Source organism: Sceloporus undulatus, chromosome 9, assembly GCF_019175285.1.
Source record: "Sceloporus undulatus isolate JIND9_A2432 ecotype Alabama chromosome 9, SceUnd_v1.1, whole genome shotgun sequence".
In the NCBI taxonomy this organism is placed as follows: domain Eukaryota; kingdom Metazoa; phylum Chordata; class Lepidosauria; order Squamata; family Phrynosomatidae; genus Sceloporus; species Sceloporus undulatus.
The window spans coordinates 14344996-14368244 of record NC_056530.1 but is presented as its reverse complement, the minus strand read 5'-3'; the positions used below and the strand labels follow the sequence as shown (position 1 = coordinate 14368244).

The following is a 23249-nucleotide window of genomic DNA, read 5'->3' as shown; positions in this document are numbered from 1 at the left end:
TTTGGAAAGCTTCTAGGAATATCAATTCACCTCAGCAAATTTTTAAAAATATCTGGTTTTCTTAATCCAAAGTGGGCTTCCAAGATACTTTATTCATTGGGGGGGGGGGTGTCTGACAAACTACCTGAGGGCAGAAAACTGGCCACTGGTCTCCCTGCAGTTGTCCGCTCCTGCTGAATAGACATACTCTACACTTGGACAGCAGATGTCTCCACAAACATTATGACTTTTAAAATGGAGGATTATTCCTAAGGCCAACCCAAGCAGCTCCTGGTTAACTAGAAAGCAAGACTCAAAAGTACACTCCGTTTACCTTCATGAGGTGCTTGTTCACCCATTTGGTGAAGGTCTTTTTCTGGACCCGATCCCGCTCATCTGTTAAAAGAACAAACAGAAAGAAAAGAAGACTGTTAGTGATACGGTTATCTGGGGAAAACAGAAAGACCATTCCACAAGTCTGTCCAGCTGATGGTTTATTTTACATACTGAGTGGAATTGGTAGAAATGTACCAACATCATCTCCAACCTCAAACTAAAAACTTGTAATATTAAACGTATTGTCGTGTATTTACTTTCATGGGAATTTAGGAAAACTTTCTTGTTCAGAAATGTGAATCAAATACAGATTGAGTCCTCTTTATCCAGAATTCGGAAATGCAAAATTGCCAACGTTGGTGGCTGAAATAGTGACACCTTTGCTTTCAGATGATTCACTGTACACAAACTTTGCTTCATACACAAAATTATTTAAAACGTTCCATATAAAATTACGGTGCCTTCAGGCTATGTGTACGAAGTGTATATATGAAACTTAAATGAATTTCAGGTTTAGACTTCAGTCCCATTTCCAAACTATCTCATTATGTATAGGCTAATATTTCAAAATTTGATAAAAAAATAATAATTGAAAACCCAAAAGACTTCTGGTCTGGCATTTCAGATCAGGCTCAACCTGCAAATACATTTTATGTTGTGTCACTCTAAAACAATGCTGGCAATTAGCGGCTTATTCGTTCACCGTATTTTGGCTCATTGGCTTTTAGAGATTTAATGTTTATTTTAGGCCCTCAGCCTCAGATCAAGGACACCTGGAAGGCTCTAAGATTTTCCAGACAGAGGCAAGTCTGGGGGCATTTCAGACAAACTTAGGGAGGATGAGCGACTTTGCTCTCTGGGCTGATGTCTGCTAGAAATGTGCCATGAACAACTTTGCTACCCACTTCCTAAAAAGTCTGCAACAACTGCTGAGAGATGAGCCAGACTAGGGTTCAAAGTTGGGCTACAGCTTTGTAAGCCAGGGTTTGAATCCCGGCTCAGCCATGGAAACCCACTTTGTGGCTTTGGGCAAGTCACACTCTCTCAGCCTCGGAAGAAGGAAATGGTAGCACACAACTTCCTAGACTCTTGCAGAAAGTCAGTTCGGACATTCATACTCTCCCGCTGTCCTGGTTTTGCAGGAAGAGTCCTGATTAATCCTCTGCCATCACAGTTTCTCAGCTGCTTTTGAAATGTCCCAGTTTCTCTCTCCTCCTCTGACTTTCCCTCTTTGCCCCTGGCTTATTCCAGTTGCTGCAAACTGAGCTCAAAGTGCAAAAGAAGTTTGCACTCCATTTAAGTCAGCAAGGAAGGAGGAGAAGAAGGGGCAGTAGACTCAGGCAAAAGCAAAGCGCTGCAGCTTTTCCTATCTTGTGTGTCCTTAGTCTGTAATAACTTTTGCCATCTTGACCACACATGTGTCATGGTTTTCAGCTGCAAAATGTTGAAGAGCACAGACATTCCCCAAGCAAGCAACCACACAGGAGGGAACTTGTCCAGCGACCTGCAAATAATCCCATCCCTGGTATCATAGCAGTGGCACAATTTTATGTCCAGGAACCCATGGACTAAACATGCCAATACTGTATCTCAGGGATAGTGGCCCCTGATAGCCAGAGGCTGAATAAGTGCCCTTCCTTGTTTTGGTGGTAGCTGTGCCCATTTTGTACCCTTGCCTCTGTCACTGCCTGCTTGCTTTGCCACCACTTACTTAACCCAAGTTGCCATATTTTTCCCAGGGTGCTTCTGCACATAATATTTGCTAGCACTGCTACCAATCTAAAAGCACTGTGCAATAGATTTTCCTGTTCTTTGATCCTTAAAAGTCTTTTTAAAACTTCCTAAAGAGGAAAAATGTTTTTTTTAAAATAGCAGAGTAACATGGGGGGGTTACAAATGGAAGATGACTTTGCTGTCACCTCCCTGCCATAAATGTGAATGAAGCAAGGCAATTGCAATTTGAAAGGGCTCACCTAGAAGCACGCTGCTTCCGTAACCTTCCATCCTGCTCCTCACCTTCATTGCAAAATTCCTTAGAAAATGAAACAGCCCAGCCCTCGAAAGCAGATTCGGTTACGCAAGAGGATGCCTGTGTCTTTAACCCACATAATCTCCACCGATTAACAAAACCAGGGTAACAAGAGTGAGAGACAGCGCAGATTACACATGGATTGCAATCCCTGCCAAGACACTGCTGCTGGTCAATGCATGCTCCGGAGTTCAGTCCTGGACCAGCAAGAACCACAGTGGCCCACCTTGCAGGGCTGATGGTGGGAGATGGTTGAGATTAAAAGGACTGATCCCTGAGGAAGGCAGAGTTCTAAAGCACCCAAACACAGCCGGCTGCTTACTGGAAGTGAAGTACTAGGAACTGAAATACAGTACTTATTAGGTAGTTTGCTTCCTTCGTATGCCTCTCATAACCCCACAAGGAGCTCCCCCCAACTCCATGATTTAGTTTATGGAATCACCCATACTTTGCTTTATTGCTCTTGGTGTTGTGTAATGCTGGACTATAACAAAGTGGTTTGCGTGTCGGATTAGGATTCTAGGAGAGCATGGGTTCAAATCTCCCGGTCAGCCATGGAAACCCACTGGGTGACTTTAGGCAAGCTCCACTCTCTCAGCCTCAGAGGATGGCAAAGGCAAACGACCTCTGAATAAATCTTGCTAAGAAACACCTAGGAGAGGTTTGCCAGCAGTCAGCGTTGTCTTGAAGGCACACAAGAACAACAACAACATAGATTATGATGATGACGACGACAACAACAACAACAAAACATAGAAGGCACTATATAAATAAATGATAACAACAACAACAAAACTCACAGCTGTATCTATAACATTCACCTAGGAGACACACCTACACACTCGGCTTGGGGAAAACGTATCATTCTCCAAACTCAAGGTAGAAATCACTGCAGGTTTTTAAACAGAAGTTGAATAGTCAGCTTAAAGTAATGGTTCTCAACCTTTGGTCCTCTAGATTTTTGAGACTTCAACTCCCAGAATTACTGAATAATAAGTATACTGAATGGGACTTCTGGGAACTGAAGTCCAAAACCTCTGGAGACCCAAAGGTTGAGAATCACTGCAAAGGGATGCTTCTGTGGTAGTAGGTTCCTCAACTGAAAGGTGGTGGACTGGGTGGCCCCTTGGTGAAAACCCCTCCAATTCTATGTTTCTATGTCACTGGAGCACAAGACTCATCATCCCTTTTGGCAGCATGGCATGTGCTAAGTGACGCTGGAGGTCGCAGCCCAATCATGCCTTTCCTCCTGCAGCTTAGGATGCCTCTTGTACCCTTCCTACAACACTCTAGGCTGCAACATTAAGTTGTTGTGCTGTGCCTTCAAGTTGTTTCTTGAACCTATCATGGGGTTTTCTTGCCAGGTTTCTTCAGAGGGGGTCTGCTATTGCTATCTTTGAGGCTGAGAAAATGTCACCAAGTGGGTTTGCATGGCCAAGCCAGGATTTGCTTTCCAGAGTCATAGTCCAACATTCAAACCATGACACCATGCTTAGGGCAAACCATTAGATCTTCCCATCCATGAGTCAGAAGAAAGTAACTAAGAAAATAAAAGAAGAATCAGGCTCTGTACTACACATCCAAGAAAGTTAAGCCCAGCAGCTCTTACACCTGAGTATATCTACTCCAGATCTCACCCTCACCATCCTCCCCAGACACCACCAAGGAGAAACTGGCAGACCCATACTAACCAATGCAACACATTTGACACACCAGATGGGCATTCAGCTCCTTCTCCCTTCTGTAAATGTGCCACATGGCCCCCTCGGATCCTGGGACGGGCAGCGTTACGTCAGGACGGTGAGATGACAAAGGCGCTATTCCATCTTCCGGCTTCACCCGTGGGATGTGACGGTCAATGTGGTCCCCCAACCCCATGCAGCCCCTGCTGCCGGTTCCCTTACCACAACGCTCTCCACAACTTCCTACTTTGCAGCCGGAAGAGAGTGTGAATGCTCCTCCTTTCAGAGCATGCCTTTTTTTTTTTGAAACAAAAAGTCACCACAAATTGAACTGTGGAGGCTTTCCTGAAGAGAATTCCCCTTTTGCAAGAAAACTCCAAAACTTGTCTGATCCACAAGCAAAGGAGGGATGGGAGAAGACCGTGTTGTAGTACAGAAGAAATATTTCAAGGCTGATGCATCCTTATTTTCAGACCCCAAAAAGACTGATCTCCAAACCGACAGTTCAGTGTTTGTCTATAATATTCAGCTACGTCTTCTCGAGTCACTGCAGTTATTTTGAGTGGACAATTGCTCCAAATGAGTGGACAATTGCTACATATTTTTGAAGCATTTCACCTCCTTCTACTGTCACCCGTGCGCTTAAGGAAAGGACACAGGGCACTAAAATCTAAGTAAAAACATTTTAAAAAGGGAATGATGGAGGCTGGTGGCCCAACACTGCTTTTATCAAAATGACAGTCTTCCAGGTTGACCAACAAAACATAGGATGCACTGAGACAGCTCACAACTACTCAGCAAAGCAGAGGAGGAAAACAAACAATGATTTCACAACTTTTCCAGGATTGTTTTTCCCCTCTAAGGAACTCAATGTGCTCCCAAATATCCATCAAGCCCTAGAAGCCGTATCCTTGCTTCAATTTGGAATCAGGGTAATCCTTTTAAAAAGGACATCCAGGCAACTGCTTTTCTGCTCTCCAAGCTTGGCTCCTCCATCTCTGGTGTCAACAGAAAATCATCCAAGACACAACTGACACAATCCCAATGGAGAACAATGGAGCCTCTTTGCCTTCACACTGGGCTTGCAGCATCTTCATAAATAATACTTATCTCTATATCCTCCCACCAACAGCACACCCGGATCCACAAGTGAGCTACTTCAGCCGAAGGCAATGCTGCTGCTTTGGAGAGGGTGAGAATTTGGAAACGTCCGCAGCAGAGATAACAGCGGGGTGGCTTTATCGTTTTCCTCTTCCGTTGCTTCTTCTCCTAAATAGAGATGCTTCTAGGTTCCTTTTCAGCTGAGTTGGGTGCTGTGAACTTCCACCGTATCATAAAAATCTTGTGGCACCAACTACAGGTATCTCTTCCGTCCTGCGCTTTGTCCTGATTCACTTTGTTGCCGTCTGGGTCCGGTTGCCAAAGTTTTCCCCTCTTGGGGGAAAATTCTCCCTGGTGCTGTTTCTCCCAGGCTCCAGGTTCCTTCTTCCCGGGTGGCTCTTGGGCTCTGACGAGATTATCCCTTCCTCCCTTCCCACCATCGGCCCCTGCCCCCCTGAGCTAATAATAAGTCCCTGCCAGGATGGCCTTGCCAGCTTATCTCCAACCGGTGGTGGCTAATCTTTCTCCCCAAGAGCCCCTCCGATAAGCAACCTGTTACACAGTCTTGTCCTCCGCCATCATTGCAGACTTTCTGCTGGCCTTCCGCTGTTCCCAGCCCTTGCCCGCATCCCCCTTCGCCTGTCCAGAAGATAACCAGTCAACCGTCTGGCATTCCTGGCCAAGACACCGGCCAGAGACAGCAGCAGCAAAGAGGCTATTATCAGTGACCTGGGCTGGCCTGGCAGCAGCAAAGAGGGAGGAGAGGGGGCAAGAGGGAGGATCTGGAAGGGCAGAGGGAAATTTTGGAGGAAGAACAAGCCCTTGCAATGGCAGGAGCAAAGCACAAACACAGCCCATATGGTCCAAAAAATTCCCCCTTTAGCACAAAACAAAAACATGGGTCCAAATAATTTCATTGTACCCAACTATGCACATCTATTGCCTTCATGATGCCCAACTATGTGCAAGTTTTCAAGTTCTCCAGACCTCTTCATCAAGTAAAGTGGTGTAAAATAAAGAAGTGTTCTGGAGAACTCAAAAACTTGCTAACTTACAAAACTGGACCCAAAATAGTGGTGAGTGGCAGTAATGATGTATAGAGATATGAAAGAGAGTACCTTTGAGCCCATGCTCAACAAGAGGACTTTATTCTGATGTCAGAAATGAGGGTTTTTTTGCAACAAGAAAAGCAGTTCCATTCATCAAATCTTAAGGTGGCATCCTCTTCCTTTTTGTTAAAGAAATGAAGTCCCAGAAACCTTTGCTACTATGCTGCAACTGAAACAGAGGGGGGGGGTGGTCTTTGGAATACAACACCCAGAATCCTTAGAATACCATTATTCTGGGTTCTCTGGAGCTTGTAGCATTCACAACTGCCAATCCTGTTTCTGCCCGCCTCCGATGTGATCTAATTTACTCTGACGCATATGAACTTGGAGACGTACATCCTCTATCCATGCAGGTGGAAGCGTAAACAAATTCTGCTCTGAAAGCATGTGGAGATGATGCAAGGGTTCTTCTACCTGTGGCTGGCTCACATACAACACAGTCACCATGAGGCAGAGCATGTCTGATGCATCCTCTAAATGGCAAAACAAGTCAAATTTACCAAAAGCAGCTGGTAACTTGGGATGCTTTGAAGCTGTGGACTGATGTCTCAGGCTGCATACACATTGCAGAACTAATCTGGTTTGACGCCACTTTAACTGTTGTGGCTCAATGCTATGGAATTCTGATTCTGAGAGCAAAGCTCTGGTGCCACAACAATTCCATAGGATTAAACCATGGCAGTTAAAGTGGTATCAAACTAGATTATTTCTGCAGAGAGAATGCAAAAGACCATCACCATCACCACCATCATGAAGCTGCTTCCCATTGCAGAGTGCAGTTCCTATGCTATACTATCCCTGAATATGGAGGATCCACTCCATGGCTGCTAGTCCTTAACAAAACTCTCCTCCTTCTCCAGCATTCAAAATTCCCCCTCCAAATTCACTCACATTATCTCGTAGAATCATAGAATTGTTGAGTTGGAAGAGACCACAGGGGCCATCAAGTCCAACCTCTGCCATGCAGGAACTCTCATTCAAATCTCACTGTTTGTTCTCTGTTTTCATTGACTAACAAAACCTTTCCCTCTCCTATGCAAACTAGAAGAGAGCTGCATGTTCCCAAACTTCCCTCTGAATAAACATGCTGAGTGTTCCCACTCATGGAAGTGGGGCAGAAATGGACACCAGGCCTCCCACATCCATGGGTCAGAGAACACCACTGATTACTAGAGCTGCCTGGGCAACATCACAGGCCGACAGATCAGAAAGTTCTCCTGCATTGGTGTCACAAGGAGAGTGTGGGGAGTACGGATCGCACTGGGTGACAGCATAAGAGGGGGTGGCACTGGGTTGCAGTGAGGAATCTCAAGGTCCCGCTTTTGGAATGAAAGGGAAGGCTCCTATTGGGGAGGGTGAGAATTGGGGTGAAGCCATAGACCTTTCTCTTTGCTCCTCCTCTTGCATCCTCCCTCCCAAATCTGTTTGGCTGCTTTCTTCCACTGATTGCTGTGACTGCCTCTTCCCTTGAGGGTGGAGGTCTTCTGCAATTTAAAAACAGTTTTTGCTGTCTTAGCCTGGGCAGTGGCAGGATGCTGGGTTCCCCAGGTTGAGACCTTCCTCTCCATTTGCACCCACATCCCAGGAGGTCCAGGGGGTGACACTGGATGACACCAACCATAGTGATGCCATTGCTCTCCTGCCAAAAACCACGGCTGATAAACATGAACACAACTGCTGGATGACAAGGCCTTTCTAAGAACGACAATTCCCAGGGTCCCCTGGTTGTATGTCATCAACCAAACCTCTCAAACTCTCAAGCAAAGAAGTCTGCCACAAAGTCTCAGATTTCTTTATGGTGACTTGCCCGGCTGTTCCCAACCTCCTCTTTACCAAACCAGGCATGGCTATCACTTCAAACAAGGCCAGGAAGAAGGAAGACGCACAGAAAGAGAGAAACACTTTGCTACACAAAGAACGGTACCTTCTTGCCTCTTGTTCCGGGTCCAGTACAAGATGCCAGCCACTCCGAGGACATGGCTCAAGACAAAAACTGTGGGGGGTAGGAAAGGGCTGTTCAGAAATGGCATCTGCCCAAACCCAGGAGCCTCTGTGCCCGCGATTGGCGGTCCTGAGTTCTGGATTGTCTTCTCTTGGGGCCGCAGGGCTCGGCACACAGCATCAGAGACTGAACGGGGAGGGCGAGTGCAGCAAAAGCCAAGAGTTCAGACCGAGCGAGACAAACAGAGAGAGAGAAAGAAATTGCTCTCAGCTGTCTCTGAAAAGCTCCATGGATGAAGACAGAGAGTTTTCTCTCCCCATACACCCTTCACTTCTCTCATCAGTCTTTGAGGGAAAGAGGGATGGCTGGCCCCTTTCTGACTCCAAAATGGAGACAGCAGAGAGAGCGAGGGGACTTTGCAAAGAGGGAAAGTGAGCAGATGAGTGACTCAAACATCTTTCCTTGGCCTCCACCAACGTGATGAAATGAACTGACTTCAGGCCTGGCCGATGCCCCCCTCCTTCTTGCGCCTTTGATAGAGGGAACGTCACGCTCTTAAATTTCCATTCCTAAGCCTATCGGAATGACCGCTGCTGTCCATCCAGGCTAGGAAAGGAGAGAGGACCGAGGAAGCAGTCGCCTCACCAAGAAACTATGAGTCTGTTAAGTTCAAAAAGCAATGCACAATCCTGAACTAGAGATCCGTTCCTATCTGGGTTTGGAAGCTAAGTAGGATCGGGCCTGGTTAGTGTTAGCAAAGGAGACCCCCGGGTATCTCTAGAGAGGGCTAGGAAAGGATGAAAGGATGTTCCTATCTGGGTTTGGAAGCTAAGTAGGATCGGGCTTGGTTAGTGTTTGCAAAGGAGACCCCCGGGTATCTCTAGAGGGGGCTAGGAAAGGATGAACCAGTGTGGTATAGTGGTCTGAGTGCTGGAGATTTTAGAACACCTGTATATATGGACATAATGAGGTATCTTGGAGATGGGACCCAAGTCTAGACATAAAATTCATCTATGTGTCATATATACCTTATACACATAGCCTGGAGGTAATTTAATACAACCTTTTTAATGATTTTGTGCATGAAGCATGAAAGTTTGTGCACACTGGACCAACAGATAGCAAAGGCATCACTATCTCAGCTACCCATATTGACAATCTTGGATTTTGGAGAATTTCAGATGTCAGAATTCTGTAGAAGGGAGACTCAACCTGTAATTAAAAGGCAACAAACAGGTGAAGTGTAGGTGAGTCACTAAACCATAAGAAAACAAAGATATCACTATTTCAGCCACACATGAAAAAAGTTTGGTTTTTGGAATACAGTGGTCCCTCCACATTCGCTGGGGTTCAGGGTGAAGGATCCCTGTGAATGTGGGAAAACCGCAAATTAAAAAACACTATTCCTTTTACTTGAGAAAGCATCTCTCTAGGAATCTGCAATTCCTCCAATGCAACTCTATGGTCAACATCTGCCAGATGGTCATCATAGAATCATGCTGGAGGACCTACAAATGCTTAGTGAAGCTTCTTGCAGAGTTGTGCTGGAGGACTTAGAGATTCCTAGAGAGAACATATTAATCAAAACCACAAATAATCAAATCTACAAAAGTCAAAGCGGCAAATGTGAAGGGCCAACTGTATTTCCAATTTTGGTAAGAGAGGATCAACCTGCACCCTACTTCATAAAAACAGGCGCACACTGTTCACTGCAGCCATTTTGCTAGCGAAATCCACCAGTATCATCCTCCTTTCATGCTTTTGGTCCAAACAGACAATCCCACATCACTGAACCAGTTGGCACCTCCTTGTCTTTCAGATCCAGAGATGCAGGGCCTGCAAAGCTCTTGCAAATCATCCAAGGTTGGAATGGGCGAAACATTGCCACTTTTGTTCCCCGCGGCTGGCTTTGGGGAAGCGCGCCACTAGCGATCCTTGCCAAGGGAGGGAGAGGAGACAGTGTGCGATTGTTCCAGGCTGACTGCTGCATTTTTGACACAACCTGACACTGTGTGCTCCTTTTTTTCCCCCTTTCTTGGAAAGGATGTTTTCACTGCTACATAAAGGAAGCCAAACTCAGAAAATGGGATACAAATGTCAAGCATTATTGCATTATTAGAACAACAACAATATATCTTTCCCCCACACCGTGTTAGCAGAAGCGAACCATCCCTATGTACATTTTCCTCTCCAATTAGTCTTCAAAAAATGATACTGTACAGTGGTACCTCGGGATACGAATTACCCAGCTTACGAATTTTTCGGGATACGAATAAATCCCATAGGGATTTATTGTTTCGGGTTACGAACGTTTTTTCGGGTTACGAAAAAACGCCAGCGCTGTTTTAAATGGAGCCGCGGCAGAGCCGCGGCTTTTTTTCCCATTAGCGCCTATGGCAATTCGGGTTACGAAGGTTTTCGGGTTACGAAATTAGCCGCGGAACGAATTAATTTCGTAACCCGAGGGAGCACTGTACTTTGAAAGGACTGTCGGATTCTCTGCTTCTAGCACAAGCTGTTCCAAAAAGATACATTTTATTTCCCCCACTGGCCTTCAGAGACAGGAATCCATTGGAGATGCTTTGAGAGGAGATGCCTTGAGAAAATGGTCCAGAGGTCTTATAGACCACAAACTAAACATCTGTCAATAAATGCAGTTTTGGGCTGCTTCGGCAGAAGCATAGTATCCAGATCAAGGAAAGTATTAGTACCACTCTATTCTATTTTGGCCAGACATCAGCTGTAGAAATCCTCTGCCCAGTTCAAGAAGGATGTGGACAGTCCAGAAAGTGTCCAGAGAAGGCTGACCAAAGTGGGCCAGGTTCTGGAAACCATGCCTTATGAGAAGCGTCAGGAAACCCATTTCTCGGCCAGGAAAGGAACAGAGGCCAATGTTTCCTCCATTCTTACTTGCAGGAGGTTGGACTAATTCATGCAATGACCCAGGAGTAAGCAGAAGGCAAGATCTGGATTGACTGGTCTGGTGAATTTGCAAGTTGCTCAGCAAGGATTTCTAACTCCCAATTGTTTTTACTGCTGCAGCAAGGAAACTATTCCCCTCCAGGCCAGGACAGCACTGCAGAGGCAAAGGAAGCCTGAAAAAACCAAGGAGGATTTCTTTTTTCAATGTGGAAGGACTAAGCTCCATTCTTTTCTGTGTATGCGCCTTCAATTTGCATGTTGACTCATGATGACCCTATAAATTTCATAGGGTTTTCTTTGGCAAGGAATACTCAGAAGTGGTTTTGAAGCTTCCATCGTTCGAAATGTTTTTTGCATGTTGGTTCTCTCCTCGTATGTTTTTCTCTGCCCATCTTCACCTATATGTTTAAACCTTTAAATATCTGAAAGGATTTCATGTAAGAAATAAAGAAAGCTTGTCTTCTGTTGCTCCAAAGACTAATGTATTCAGATCACAAGAAAGTAGATTCCATCTAAATCTTAAAAATATCTCCTTGGCTGTGAGAACTGTTTGAGAGTGGAAAAGACAGCCTTAAAGGGTGGTGAACTCTCTTTCTTTGGCAATCTTTAAATCGAGAATGGATGGCTGCCTATCAGGGATGCTTTAGTTGTGGATTCCTATACAGAAGAGGGCTGGATTAGATGACCCTTGGGATCCTTTAGGTCTGCAATGCTTTGCTTCTTTTCCATCCTGGAGCTGAGTCACTCTTGGGCTTGGTGCAGTTTGTGTTTGTGTTTGTGAGGCCAGTCTGCCCTTTTACTGGATAGTTTCCTGGTGGTGAGTAATGCTTCCCCTTCCCAATATGTCCGGCTGACATGACACAGCAACAGCCAGGCTCCTAAATAAGACGTATGAGGCGCCTGCCATAAAAAAGGAAAGGCTGGCTGAAACGCAGAGGACTCCCCTCCCATCGCCAACATCTTGATACGCAAGAAGAAAGGCATTGCTTCCCAGCTCAGCAGGAATACAAGGAAAACTCCCCCTCTCAGAGAGATGTGTGGCCTTGGGTGCAAACATGAAGTCAAAACAGCCTCCCAGCTGCAAAGTCACTGGATGGTTTTAGTGCTGCACCAACGTCTAGACTCTCAGATCAATGGGCACCGTTTGCAATTTCAGGAAAAGCGGCACAGGACCACCTTTCAGAGAAGATGTAAAATGGGGGGGGGGAGTCCTGTAGCCCTCCAGATGTTTCTGAATTGCAACTCCAGGTCTTTCAATTGGATACAAGAACCATAAAATATTTTGCGTGTGTGGAATGCAAAACAGAGTGGCTGTAATTTCTTTTGTATAGTAACACACATAGACGTCCATGTCTAGAAATGGCCATTTCTGCATCAAAATGGAGTTTCGGACATTTGGTAACATGGTAAGCCAAGGTCCTAAATAATCTAAAGGGACCAGAGCCCATCTGATCAAGGAAGCTAAGCAGGGTGAATCCTGGTTTGTCCTTGGATGGGAGACTCTGTAGGCTCCATTTCAGAGGAAGGAACTAGCAAAACCATCTCTGAGTATTCCCTGACTGAGAAAACCCTATTAAATTAATGCGGTCACCATAAGTAGCCAGGCAACTTGAAGGCGTATAATACATACAATCCAAAATCAAGAGGGGAAAAATCAGGGGTCACTCACTGCTAAGCGTTTGATTCCCACCCAGATCCTGTTTCTCCATTTCCACTTCATCCTCAATTGTCGTTCCCTCTGGTATGGGGCAGAGCAGGCAAAGGAAAGGGGGGCAAGGGAGAAGATTAGAAAAGGTGATAGACAGGGAGTTTGGGAAGATGGAAAACAAAACAGGTTTTGGGAAGAAAACCAAGAGCAATGGTTTACAAGTGTAAACCATCTCCAAAAGAGACTCCATAGCGACATCTCCAACCAGGGTCCAAAAATATAGGGGACTAGTTTGATCTAAAACGATTTCTAGCCATTTTCATCTCTCCTCCCAGAGAGATGATCTTTTGTCAAGCTTATAGACCTTGCTCACTCAAGATCAAGCAACTCCACAATACTTCGGACCACAACTATAGCTCAGAACAATTTCAAACAGTTTTCACTTCCATCCAAAACTTCAGGATGATGACAGCAAAATATGGCTTCCTATATTCTAATGGGCAGATACATAGAGCTTTGAAAAGTGGCCTTTTTGGACCACAGCCCCCCCAAATCCTCCAGCCAGGATAGTCTCTGGATGGAGGGCTCAGGGAGCAATTTTTCCAAGCTCATCTTATCTAGGTCCCCACAATCCCCTTAGCAAAGACCTAGGAAAGAACGCCAACTCCTTCAAACACCTGGATCATGAAAGTGGATCGAATTATGTAAAAAAACAACCAACGAATGCTAATCTGACTAATTAGCTTTGTCACTCCGGTGGGAGATTTCAGGTCACCTTGAAAACAAGTTTGCATTTTATTTTATCAGTGCAAGAAGTGCACACAGATGAAACACAGTCCCTGGGGATTCAACTTAAGGCCTAAATTTAGTCAAATAGCAAAGGCCTTGTTGTGCATCCTCTAAATCTGAATTTGTACCAAGGACCCAATGTCTGATTTGCTCAGGAAAGAGATAATACAGTGCAAGACCGGTTCTAGTCCAAGTATCCAGCTGGAGCACCAAAACTGGAGAAATCCTGTTCCAGTGAAAAAGAGTTTCGGGGAAATCTTTTAATGGACTATCTGTGTATTCATGTAATCCTTAGGACACCCTTTTCACAATCACAGGCATTCACGAAAATGACCCCTGACCAGATGTGTAAATTTTGGCTTATCTCATTCTCGCATGCAAGAAGGGAAATGCTGGGCTAGATGGAGAGGCCTTCTACACATTTTCCACTGAATTTTGCATTTCAGGACGCTCTGTTGTGAAAATTATTCTGGAGATCTCAGCAGAGCCAAGTGCAATGTTTTTTTGCTACTGTTGCGCCAAACAGAGAATAAAAGATCTGCCTTCTTTGCTAATGCAAAAGTCTGCAAAATCTTTGTCGACTTCTTCAGATGCATTTAGTGGACTCGAAACTAGGGACAGACGTATATATGCCATTGGTATGTGAGAACGTCAATTCAAATTCAAAATACTTTGGGTATGCAAATTGTCAAAACTGGTCTTGCTACTTCATTTCCATACACAAAGCATTTTGAATTTGAATTGGCATTCTCTCATACCAATGGCATATATATGGCTGTCCCTGGCTTCCACTCCACCAAAAGCATCTGAGAAAGTAGACTGAAGTCTAGGAAACTCATGCTGCCAAATTCTTTATTTCAGTGAGTCTCAAAGGTGCTACAAGATCTCTCCATGTATTATTATTATTATTATTATTATTATTATTGCATCTAAATGCATCTGAGGAAATAGACTGAAGCCTAGGAAAGCCCCTGCTGCCAACTTCGTCCTTTCAGAGAGTCTGAAAGATGCTACAAGATCTTTCTACTTATTATTATTATTATTATTATTATTGCATCCAAATGCATCTGAGGAAGTAGAGTGATGCCTAGGAAAGCCCCTGCTATTTCAGTGACTCTCAAAGGTGCACAAGACCTCTCTACATACTAAGTCTTTGGTGAGGTCTTCCCACTATCCAGCAGATGGCATTGCAGAAACACCAAATGCAACTCCCGGATACTGGGGAACGGAAGAAGGGAAGGTAGGAGGGAGGCAGGCCAAGGCTCAGTCCCGGCTTCAGCCTCAGGACAGGGGCAGAGAAGCGCCAGGCGGCCTGCATCGCAGGCACGGTTGACCCACTTGCATGCTGGCTGGTGCGCAGAGGAGCACAGTGGGGAGGAAGGCGGCTGCAGAGAGAGGCACGGAGGCTGAGGCTCACTTCATGCACATCCCTATATCCCTTTGGCTGGAGAAAAATAAATACAGAGTGTGGCAGAGCTGTGCAAGCCACACAATGGCACAATGTGTTCTAAGAGGGAAGTTGTCTTGTTCTTACAGTGGAAAGAAACAAATAAGAGGGCACCTTCTAAAACAAGAAACATCGTCTTCCATTACGGTCCCAATGGCTAGGGCTGATGGGAGCTGCAGTCCAACCTCTGGAAGGCCTTGTCCGAAAGGCTAAGTACAAGTCACACATATCAGAGAGACTCAGAGAAGTCTAATATAGCTAATGATATAGAACTTACAGACACAACCAGTTCTATCAAATACCTGGGATAAAAGACTAGACTTGAGAAATAATATACATACATAGCAATTTACTTAATATAGGAATTTGTTAAGTTTCCTACATCTTCATTTCTCCGAAGATGCCAGTCACAGATGCCGGTGAAATGTCAGGAATAAACTCTTCTGGAACATGGCCTCGTAGCCCAAAAAACCCACAAAGAAACTATTTCCTATTATCTATTGTTCTATTGTTAATATGTATTGTATGTGCTATGACACATTAAATTTTATTTATTAGTTAAAAAAGGAAAGTTTTTAAAATAAACCATCTGGAAGGCCTCCCAAATTGCCCCTTCTTTTAAAACTGTGCAAGGGAAATGACAACTTAAGGGACACCGTTGTATTGCACCATTGCATTTAATGAGACTTGAGCATCCAGAGGTTTTGGTACCTACAAGGGGTCCTGGAACCAAAGCACAGCGAATCCCAAGGGCCTTCATTGTATATCTAGGGGGAAGGACCCCTCAATTCTTGGTGAGAAGGAAGGGAGAATAGGAAGTGGGTTTTAATCTCTCAACTACAGGAAATAAAGCAGCTGAGATTCAAAGCCAGCCTTGATTCTACGGAACAAGGAAATATATATAAATATCTCACACACACATGAGACACTGAGTCATTCATACTCCCTTCTTGCTCCGGGAAAGACACGATTCATGGAGGAAAACCCAGCCTCTTGTTCTCTCTCTCTCTCGGCAGTTTCAAAATCATGCAGCCTGGCCTGGGCACCCGAATGCGACTTCTGTGGTTTGAGTATTGGATTATGACTCTGCAGGCCAGGGTTCAAAACCCAGTTTGGCCATGAAACGCACTGGATGGTCTTGAGCAAGTCACTCTCAGCCTCAGGGGAAGGCAATGGCACATCTCCTCTGAGCAAATCTTGTAAAGAAAACCGCACCATAGAGTGGCCTTAGGGTTGCCGTAAGTCAGGAACAACAGACTTCTGCAGGGTCTCGTCCTACCAACCCAACTTTCCCCTCCCAGCAATGCAGCATTGTCCCCTTCGACAAGTTGGCATCTCCGGAGACCATGCACACTGGCTCAGGGTCACTCTGCCACCATGGAAAAAGGATATGGGCACCTTGGTGGCTGTCACACAAACCCATGTGGCGTGAGTCACCTCCTCGTGGGCTGGGACAGTTTTGAGACATCGGTCACAAATGTCGTTGAAAAAGGGTGGCTTCCCTGTGAGGGGAAAATACCTCTCTATCCTGAGAAACAAAAGCAGCGAACCAAGCCATGGAATTCCCCTTGGATTGCCCACAGCATTTGGCATTTGTTGGTGGTCTCCCATCCAAGTACTAGCCAGGGCTGACTCTGCTTAGCTTCCAAGATCAGACCGAATCTGATACTTTATAGGGATGTGGTGCCTATATGTTCATGCCTGTCCTAAATAAGGTTTGGTAGCCAGCATGGTGTAGTGGTTTGAACGTTCAACTATGATTCTGGAGACAGGGTTTGAATCCATGAAACCCACTGTGTGACCCTGGGCAAGTCACACTCTCTCAGCCTCAGATGGCAGCAATACATGATACCTTGGTGTCTAAATCATGAAATTCATTTTATGTTTTGTGTACACCTTATACACACAAACCTGAAAGTAATTTTTATACATAATATTTTAAATAATTTTTTTGCACAAAACAAATATTTTTGTACAATGAACCATCAGAAAACAAAGGTGTCACTATCTCAGCCACTCATATGGACAGTTTTGGATTTTGGATTTTGGAATTCTGGGTAAAGGAGACTCAACCTGTATTAAAAACAATGACTACAACAGTGGGCCCTTGGTATCCACTAGGGTTTGGTTCCAGGACACACACACACACCCATGGATACCAAAATCTGCAGATGTGCAAGTTCCATTCATTACAATGACATAATAAATGGTGCCCCTTATTAAAAATGGCAAAATTCCAAAATGGTAAAATTCCAACATGCTTTTGGGAATTTATATATTTTGGGGATATTTGCATGCCGTGGATGGTTGAATCCATGGGTAAAGAATCTGTGAATATGGAGGGCTGGCTGTCTTTCTTTTTTAATAGAGTCTGTTCCAGAGTGCCAAGCAACCCACTAATAATCTCATCTCCTTTTGGGGGGTTCACAATCTAATGCCAGCAGCCCCTTCCCAATCTACACAGACGCAAATGTGCGAGCAAAATCTGCAGTGTTCATTCATGAGTGGAGAATCCCCATCGCCTCCCTTCGCTTGGCTGCACCTCTCGGCTCCTGTAGACGTCATTCACACCAGGGACTGGTCCCCCACGCCTGCCCTCCGCCTTCAGGATCTCGCCTGAACACTGTGGGAACCGGGGAAGGCACTGAGCTCAGTGCCAACTCAGACCCTTGGGCCAAAAACAGAGGTCGCCTCTCCTCTGCCACTCCTGGGGTGCTGGCCATGTGCCAAGCCCTACCTGGACAGACTTATTAAAACAGACACAGCCAGTTTTCATCTAGATGCTTTAAGGTGGAAAACAGGTAGTCCTGTTCCTGAATGACAGGGGAGCCTCTCCTGTCTCTAGTAACACACCCAATGGTGCCCCGCCGGAGGCACAAAATCCAAACATGCCTCTCCCTGTATAGACCTGCCAGAGGATTGAAGTCGGCCGGAGGGACCCTCCTCTGTGAAAATGGGTGGAAACATGTGGGTTGTTTCCAAATGTTTCTCTCCCCCCCCCCCTTCCACATCTCTAATGTAGGACATTACAAAATACAGTGGAACCTTGGTATCAGTTCGGTTCCAGGAACCCATTGAAACCAAAATCCATGGATGCACAAGTCCCATTATATAAAGTGGGCTGTTGTTGTTGTTGTTGTTGTTGTTACAACTACTGCTACAGTGGACCCTTGATATCCATTGGGTTGTGGTTCCAGGACCCCTGTGGAAGCCAAAATCCATGGATGCACAAGTCCCATTATATAAAGTGGGCTGTTGTTGTTGTTGTTGTTGTTGTTACAACTACTGCTACAGTGGACCCTTGATATCCACTGGGTTGTGGTTCCAGGACCCCTGTGGAAGCCAAAATCCATGGATGCACAAGTCCCATTATATACAGTGGCTATTATTACTAGTAGTAGTAGTAGTAGTACAATTACTACCACCATAGGCCCTTGATATCCAATGGGTTTTGTTTCCAAGACCTCTGTGGATACCAAAACCCATGGCTGACGGTTCAGGCCCCATTAAATGCAATGGGGTATTATTATTAATATTATTATTATTACTACTACTACTACTATAGTGAGCCCTCGGTATCTTCTGGGTTTTGGTTCCAGGACCCCTGTGTATACCAAAATCCATGGATGTTCATGGATCCCTCTGAAAAACGACACTTTGAGAAAATACAAACTGTCACGTTATTTCTTTTCTCTTACATGATTCTTAACACTTTTGCCTGATGAAGAAGCCAATGGAGCTCCGAAAGTTCATGACATGCATTTTGTGCATTTTGGTTAGCCGAGCAAATGTATCACTGTTTGGTGGATTTGGGGTGTTATTATCTTGATGCTATGGAAGAGATCTTTCCCAGAACCCATGACAACACTATAATGAGCCACACGCAAACTTGTTTTATGGCTTCTCTCCCACTCATCCTCACAAAGAGGTCCTTGGGTTCCTTTTGGCCCTGAAGCAATGCTCACCAACTCTGCTGCCCCGACCTACCTGCCAGGCTCAGGCTACACCTGGATTTCTACCTGCTTGCCATCCTCCTGGTCTATATCTTGTGTGTTTGTGGCATGAGATCACCAGTGTGGGTGTTGGCACAGAGGCCCTTGTTACACCCTCCTGCAAGCACAGGCAAGCGCCAGGAGATGCTGGACCAAGCCACCCAGGAGCCCTCCCCTGCGTAAACCACCAGGACCGTGAAAAATCTCCAGCCGGTTTCCAGCCATGCCTGATCCTGTCTCATGGCTCCCCCTTTGAAAGGCCTTTTGATCCTGAGTGAATCATGCATACATCTAAGCATGCCGGCACAGTATAGCGGTGGAGCATTGGACTGGAAATCATACCCTATGAGAAAAGACATAGGCAGCTGAAGATGTTTAGCCTGGAGAAGAATCATAGCATTACAGAATCATAGATTTGGAGGAAACCAAAAGGGCCATCCAGTCCAACCCCTTTCTGCCATGCATGAACTCTCAGTCAAATCATCCCCGACAGATGGCCATCCAGCCTCTGTTTAAAACCTCCAAAGAAAGACAGTCCACCAACCTCCAAGGCAGCATCTTCCACTGTCAAGCAGCTCTTACCATCAGGAAGTGCTTTCTATTGGTTAGGTGGAATCTCTTTTCTTGTAGCTTGATTCCATTGTTCTGGGTCCTGTTCTCTGGAGCAGCAGAAAACAAGCTTGCTCCATCCTCAACATGACATCCCTCCAAATACTTAAACAGGGCTATCATATCCCTCTTAACCTTCTCTTCTCCAGGCTAAACATCCCCAGCTCCCTAAGACTTTCCTCATAGGGCATGGTTTCCAAACCATTCACCATTTTGGTGGCCCTCCTTTGAACACACTCCAGTTTCTCAACATCCTTTTTGAATTTTGGTGCCCATAACTGGAGACAGTATTCCAGGTGAGGCCTAACCAAGGCAAAATAGAGTGGCACTATGACTTCCCTTGATTTAGACACTATACTTCTATTGATGCAGCCTAGAATCGCATTGGTTTTTTTTAGCTGCAGCATCACACTGCTGAGTCATGTTCAGGTTGCAGCCTCAAGCCACATCCATAGTCTTTATAGTCTTCATAGAGTCTTCATAGAAAGAATCTCCAGAGCTAGAACTCCAGTGTCCTTCCTTGGAAAACTTAGTATGGGCACATAGGTTAAGTACAGGTTACCTGTATCCTCCTAGGTTCCCAAATAGTAGGGCTCCCCTGTCTTAGAATTGCCATTTAATTGAAGCCTATGTGGGGCAGTGACCCATCTTTTTGCTTGCATTTCTCAGTAAAGATCATAAGTGTGGCATAGTGGTTTGAGAGTTGGATCAGGGTTGGATTCCCAGCTCAGCCATGAAACCCATTCGGTGATCTTTGGCATGTCGCATGTTATCAGCCTCATGAAAAGGCAATGGCAAAGGCATGGGATCCAAGAAAATTCCATGATAGGGTCACCTTAGGATCGCCATAAGTTAGAAACGACTTGAAGGCACGCAACAACAAACGCCGATGACAACAATGCACCAGCCAATGAGGTTTCATTTATCATGCCACAAAAAATGAAGTTGCATAAGTGGGGCGAAGGTAGTCAGGGGCTCCAACCTTGCAAGAAAAAGGGTTTTCAATACACAGAGAGACCCCTCTGCACCATCCGCTGTTCTGCCAGCCCTCCCATTTTCCCCCAGCCATGTGAACTCTTGAGGAATTTACTGGAACCAGGGATTTCCAGCTCTCCAGTCAATTCCTCTTTTCAAAAGCCACTTCACAGCAAAAGATTAATTCTGATGACATGTGAAAAGGCAGAGTTCCTTTCCAAGCAAAGGAGAGCCAATTAGCCCTAAGCTAGAAGGGGATATTTCTCAGTATTCCCGGCCTATGAAAAACCGGGTGAAATTCATAGAGTCGCTAGAACTTGACAGGTGACTTGAAGACACACACACAATATAGAAATACACTAAAGCCCCAGATCCCATCTGATCTTGGATGCTAAGCAGGGTCAACCCTAGTTAGTCCTTGGATGAGAGGCCACCAATGAATACCAATACCAGGTGCTGAAGGCATTTCTGACTTATGGCAACCCTAAAGGCCAATCTATTATAGGGGTTTTCTTGGCAAGATTTATTCAGAGGGAGCTTGCCCTTGACTTTCCTCTAAGGCTGAGAGAGTGTGGCTTGCCAAAGGCCACCCAGTGGGTTTTCAAGGCTGAGCAGAGATTCGAACCCTGGTCTCCCATTGTCTTAGTCCAATATTCACACCATGCTGGCTCTCTTCAACACAAGACACAACACAAATGTAATATTGAACACAAAGCTCAACACGTTGCAGAACCTGACATTATGGAACAGCAGCAGGGCACTTCCCAGAAAGCATAGTTATCCTTTGTATATCACAATGAATGTAACACAATGTAAGAACAACTTCTGCTTTGTACCACTGCACATGAATTCAAAACAAGCTACTGGATTTAAACGCCCAAGCACACAATGAATCACAGTTTATGTTTTGCAAGAAAGGGTAGATTATTTAAGAAGCAGGCTCGGTTAGTAGCTAAATGGTCTACAACATGACAAGGTTTATCCAGGAACAAATCTGTTTGGAAAAAGACATGGTGCTTTTGTCTGAAATAAATGCCAAAGTGAACCATGTGTTTTTTGGTATGTGTCATCAAGTCAAATCTGAATTATGGTAACCTTTTGTTGTTGCGTGCGCTCAAGTCTTTTCTGACTTATGGCGACCCTAAAGTGGGGTCTTCTAGGGATGAGAGTGTGTGACTTATCCAAGTGGGTTTCTATGGCCATCGAGGGATTTGAACCATGGTCTCTAGGCATCCAAATCCCACATTCAAAGGATCACACTGGCTCCCAGGCAATGCGCATTGGGGGAATTATTGACTATGTCTCCGAACTCTGCTGCTAAAGAAGTGCACCTTAACTAAAAACAGAGTATTCTTCCATCAAGATCACCTGCTCCAGGCCATAAGATTAAGCTTATCTGTGCCACAATTCCCTCCAGATCTAAGGAATTTGGTGTAAGTAAGAAGTGACATTTATTTTTTTCTTTCTTTTTTCAATGCAGATCATTAAAAGATGTATCACTGGCTCAAAGGGGAGAAAGATACTATCTCTGCCTCCAAAGAGGATGGAGTTTTCCATAAGGTTAGCTGAGGAGTGGCTCTGCATTATCAATTGTCCTCTCCAATAGCCGGTCTGTGGTTTACTGTTGTGTGCCTTCAAGTCATTTCTGACTTATGACCGTTAGGTTTTCTTGGCATGATTTGTTCAGAGGGAGTAAATGGCCAACACAGCCCCCCTGCATGTTTTCTGTAGGATCAGGTCTGGTTAGTACTTGGATGGGAGACCGGCAATAAATACGAGGTGCTATAGGATATATTTTAGAGGAAGGAACTGGCAAAACCACATCTGAGTCTTCCTGCCCAGGACAATTTTATGAAATTCTTGATGTCACACACACACACCAGCAATGTCCACAACGGTCCCTGACAATAGGATATACATTGTTGTTCTGTTGGCACCGGCTGAGTTTCTGCCTCTTGGATTAAATCCTGGAGACTCTCCAAGAGATGCTTTTAGCTGTGGATTTAGGGTGTTTAGTTGTGGATTTGTGTGTTGTGGGGGGATGGACAAGATGATCCTCGGAGTTCCTTCCAACTCAGCAGTTCTGTGTGTGCTGTTTGTCTTCACGTTTCTTCTGAGTTATGCCAGTCCTAAGGCGACCGTATCATCAGGTTCTCTTGGCAAGTTTCTTCTGAGGGTGTTTGCCACTGCCTTCCTCTGAGGCTGAGAGTATGTGACTTGCCCAAGGTGGATGAGATGATCTTTGGAGTCCCTCCCAACTCAGCAGTTCTATGACTCTACAAACCGATGGGATGCAAACCCAGTCCCTTGGACTCATGTCCAACTTTCTAACCTTTGCAAGGATGTAGCTCTCTGTTCCTGTTTATTCTGTACTCCCTGTTCTTATGGCATCAGATTTTTCCTGGACATCTGCATGGATGTGCAAACAGAAAACACTCTCTCTTCACCTGAATACCCACTAAAAGGATGCAAAAGGGAAACAGCAGGTGGACAGAGAGGAGGAAGTAAGAACGCTCTCACTCCCCTTTTCTAGATGAACCAGAAGGCAAACATCAGGCTTTGCTGGTGCAAGAAGAGATGGAAGGCTACACAGAGAGCAAGAAAGAAACACAAGGCCATCTTGAGTTCCGTTTTGCCAAATAAACAGCCAGCCATCCCACACTTTATCATTCTCTACAGGAGGAAAGAA

At 45.1% G+C, this 23249-nt stretch overlaps 1 protein-coding gene across 12 annotated transcripts in view; it reads right to left on the bottom strand.

Annotated features, from left to right (window-relative positions):
• Window positions 1–23249, bottom strand: part of MACF1 (microtubule actin crosslinking factor 1) — a 255271-nt gene that overhangs the window by 172254 nt on the left and 59768 nt on the right. For 11 of the 12 annotated variants that reach the window (XM_042440379.1, XM_042440382.1, XM_042440387.1 and 8 more), the window contains one exon: window positions 314–375. In XM_042440379.1, the coding sequence (XP_042296313.1) occupies window positions 314–375 (62 nt within the window). Of the gene's footprint in view, window positions 1–313; window positions 376–4035; window positions 4238–23249 lie in introns of those variants that run through there. The other variant, XM_042440383.1, reaches the window with a different exon arrangement.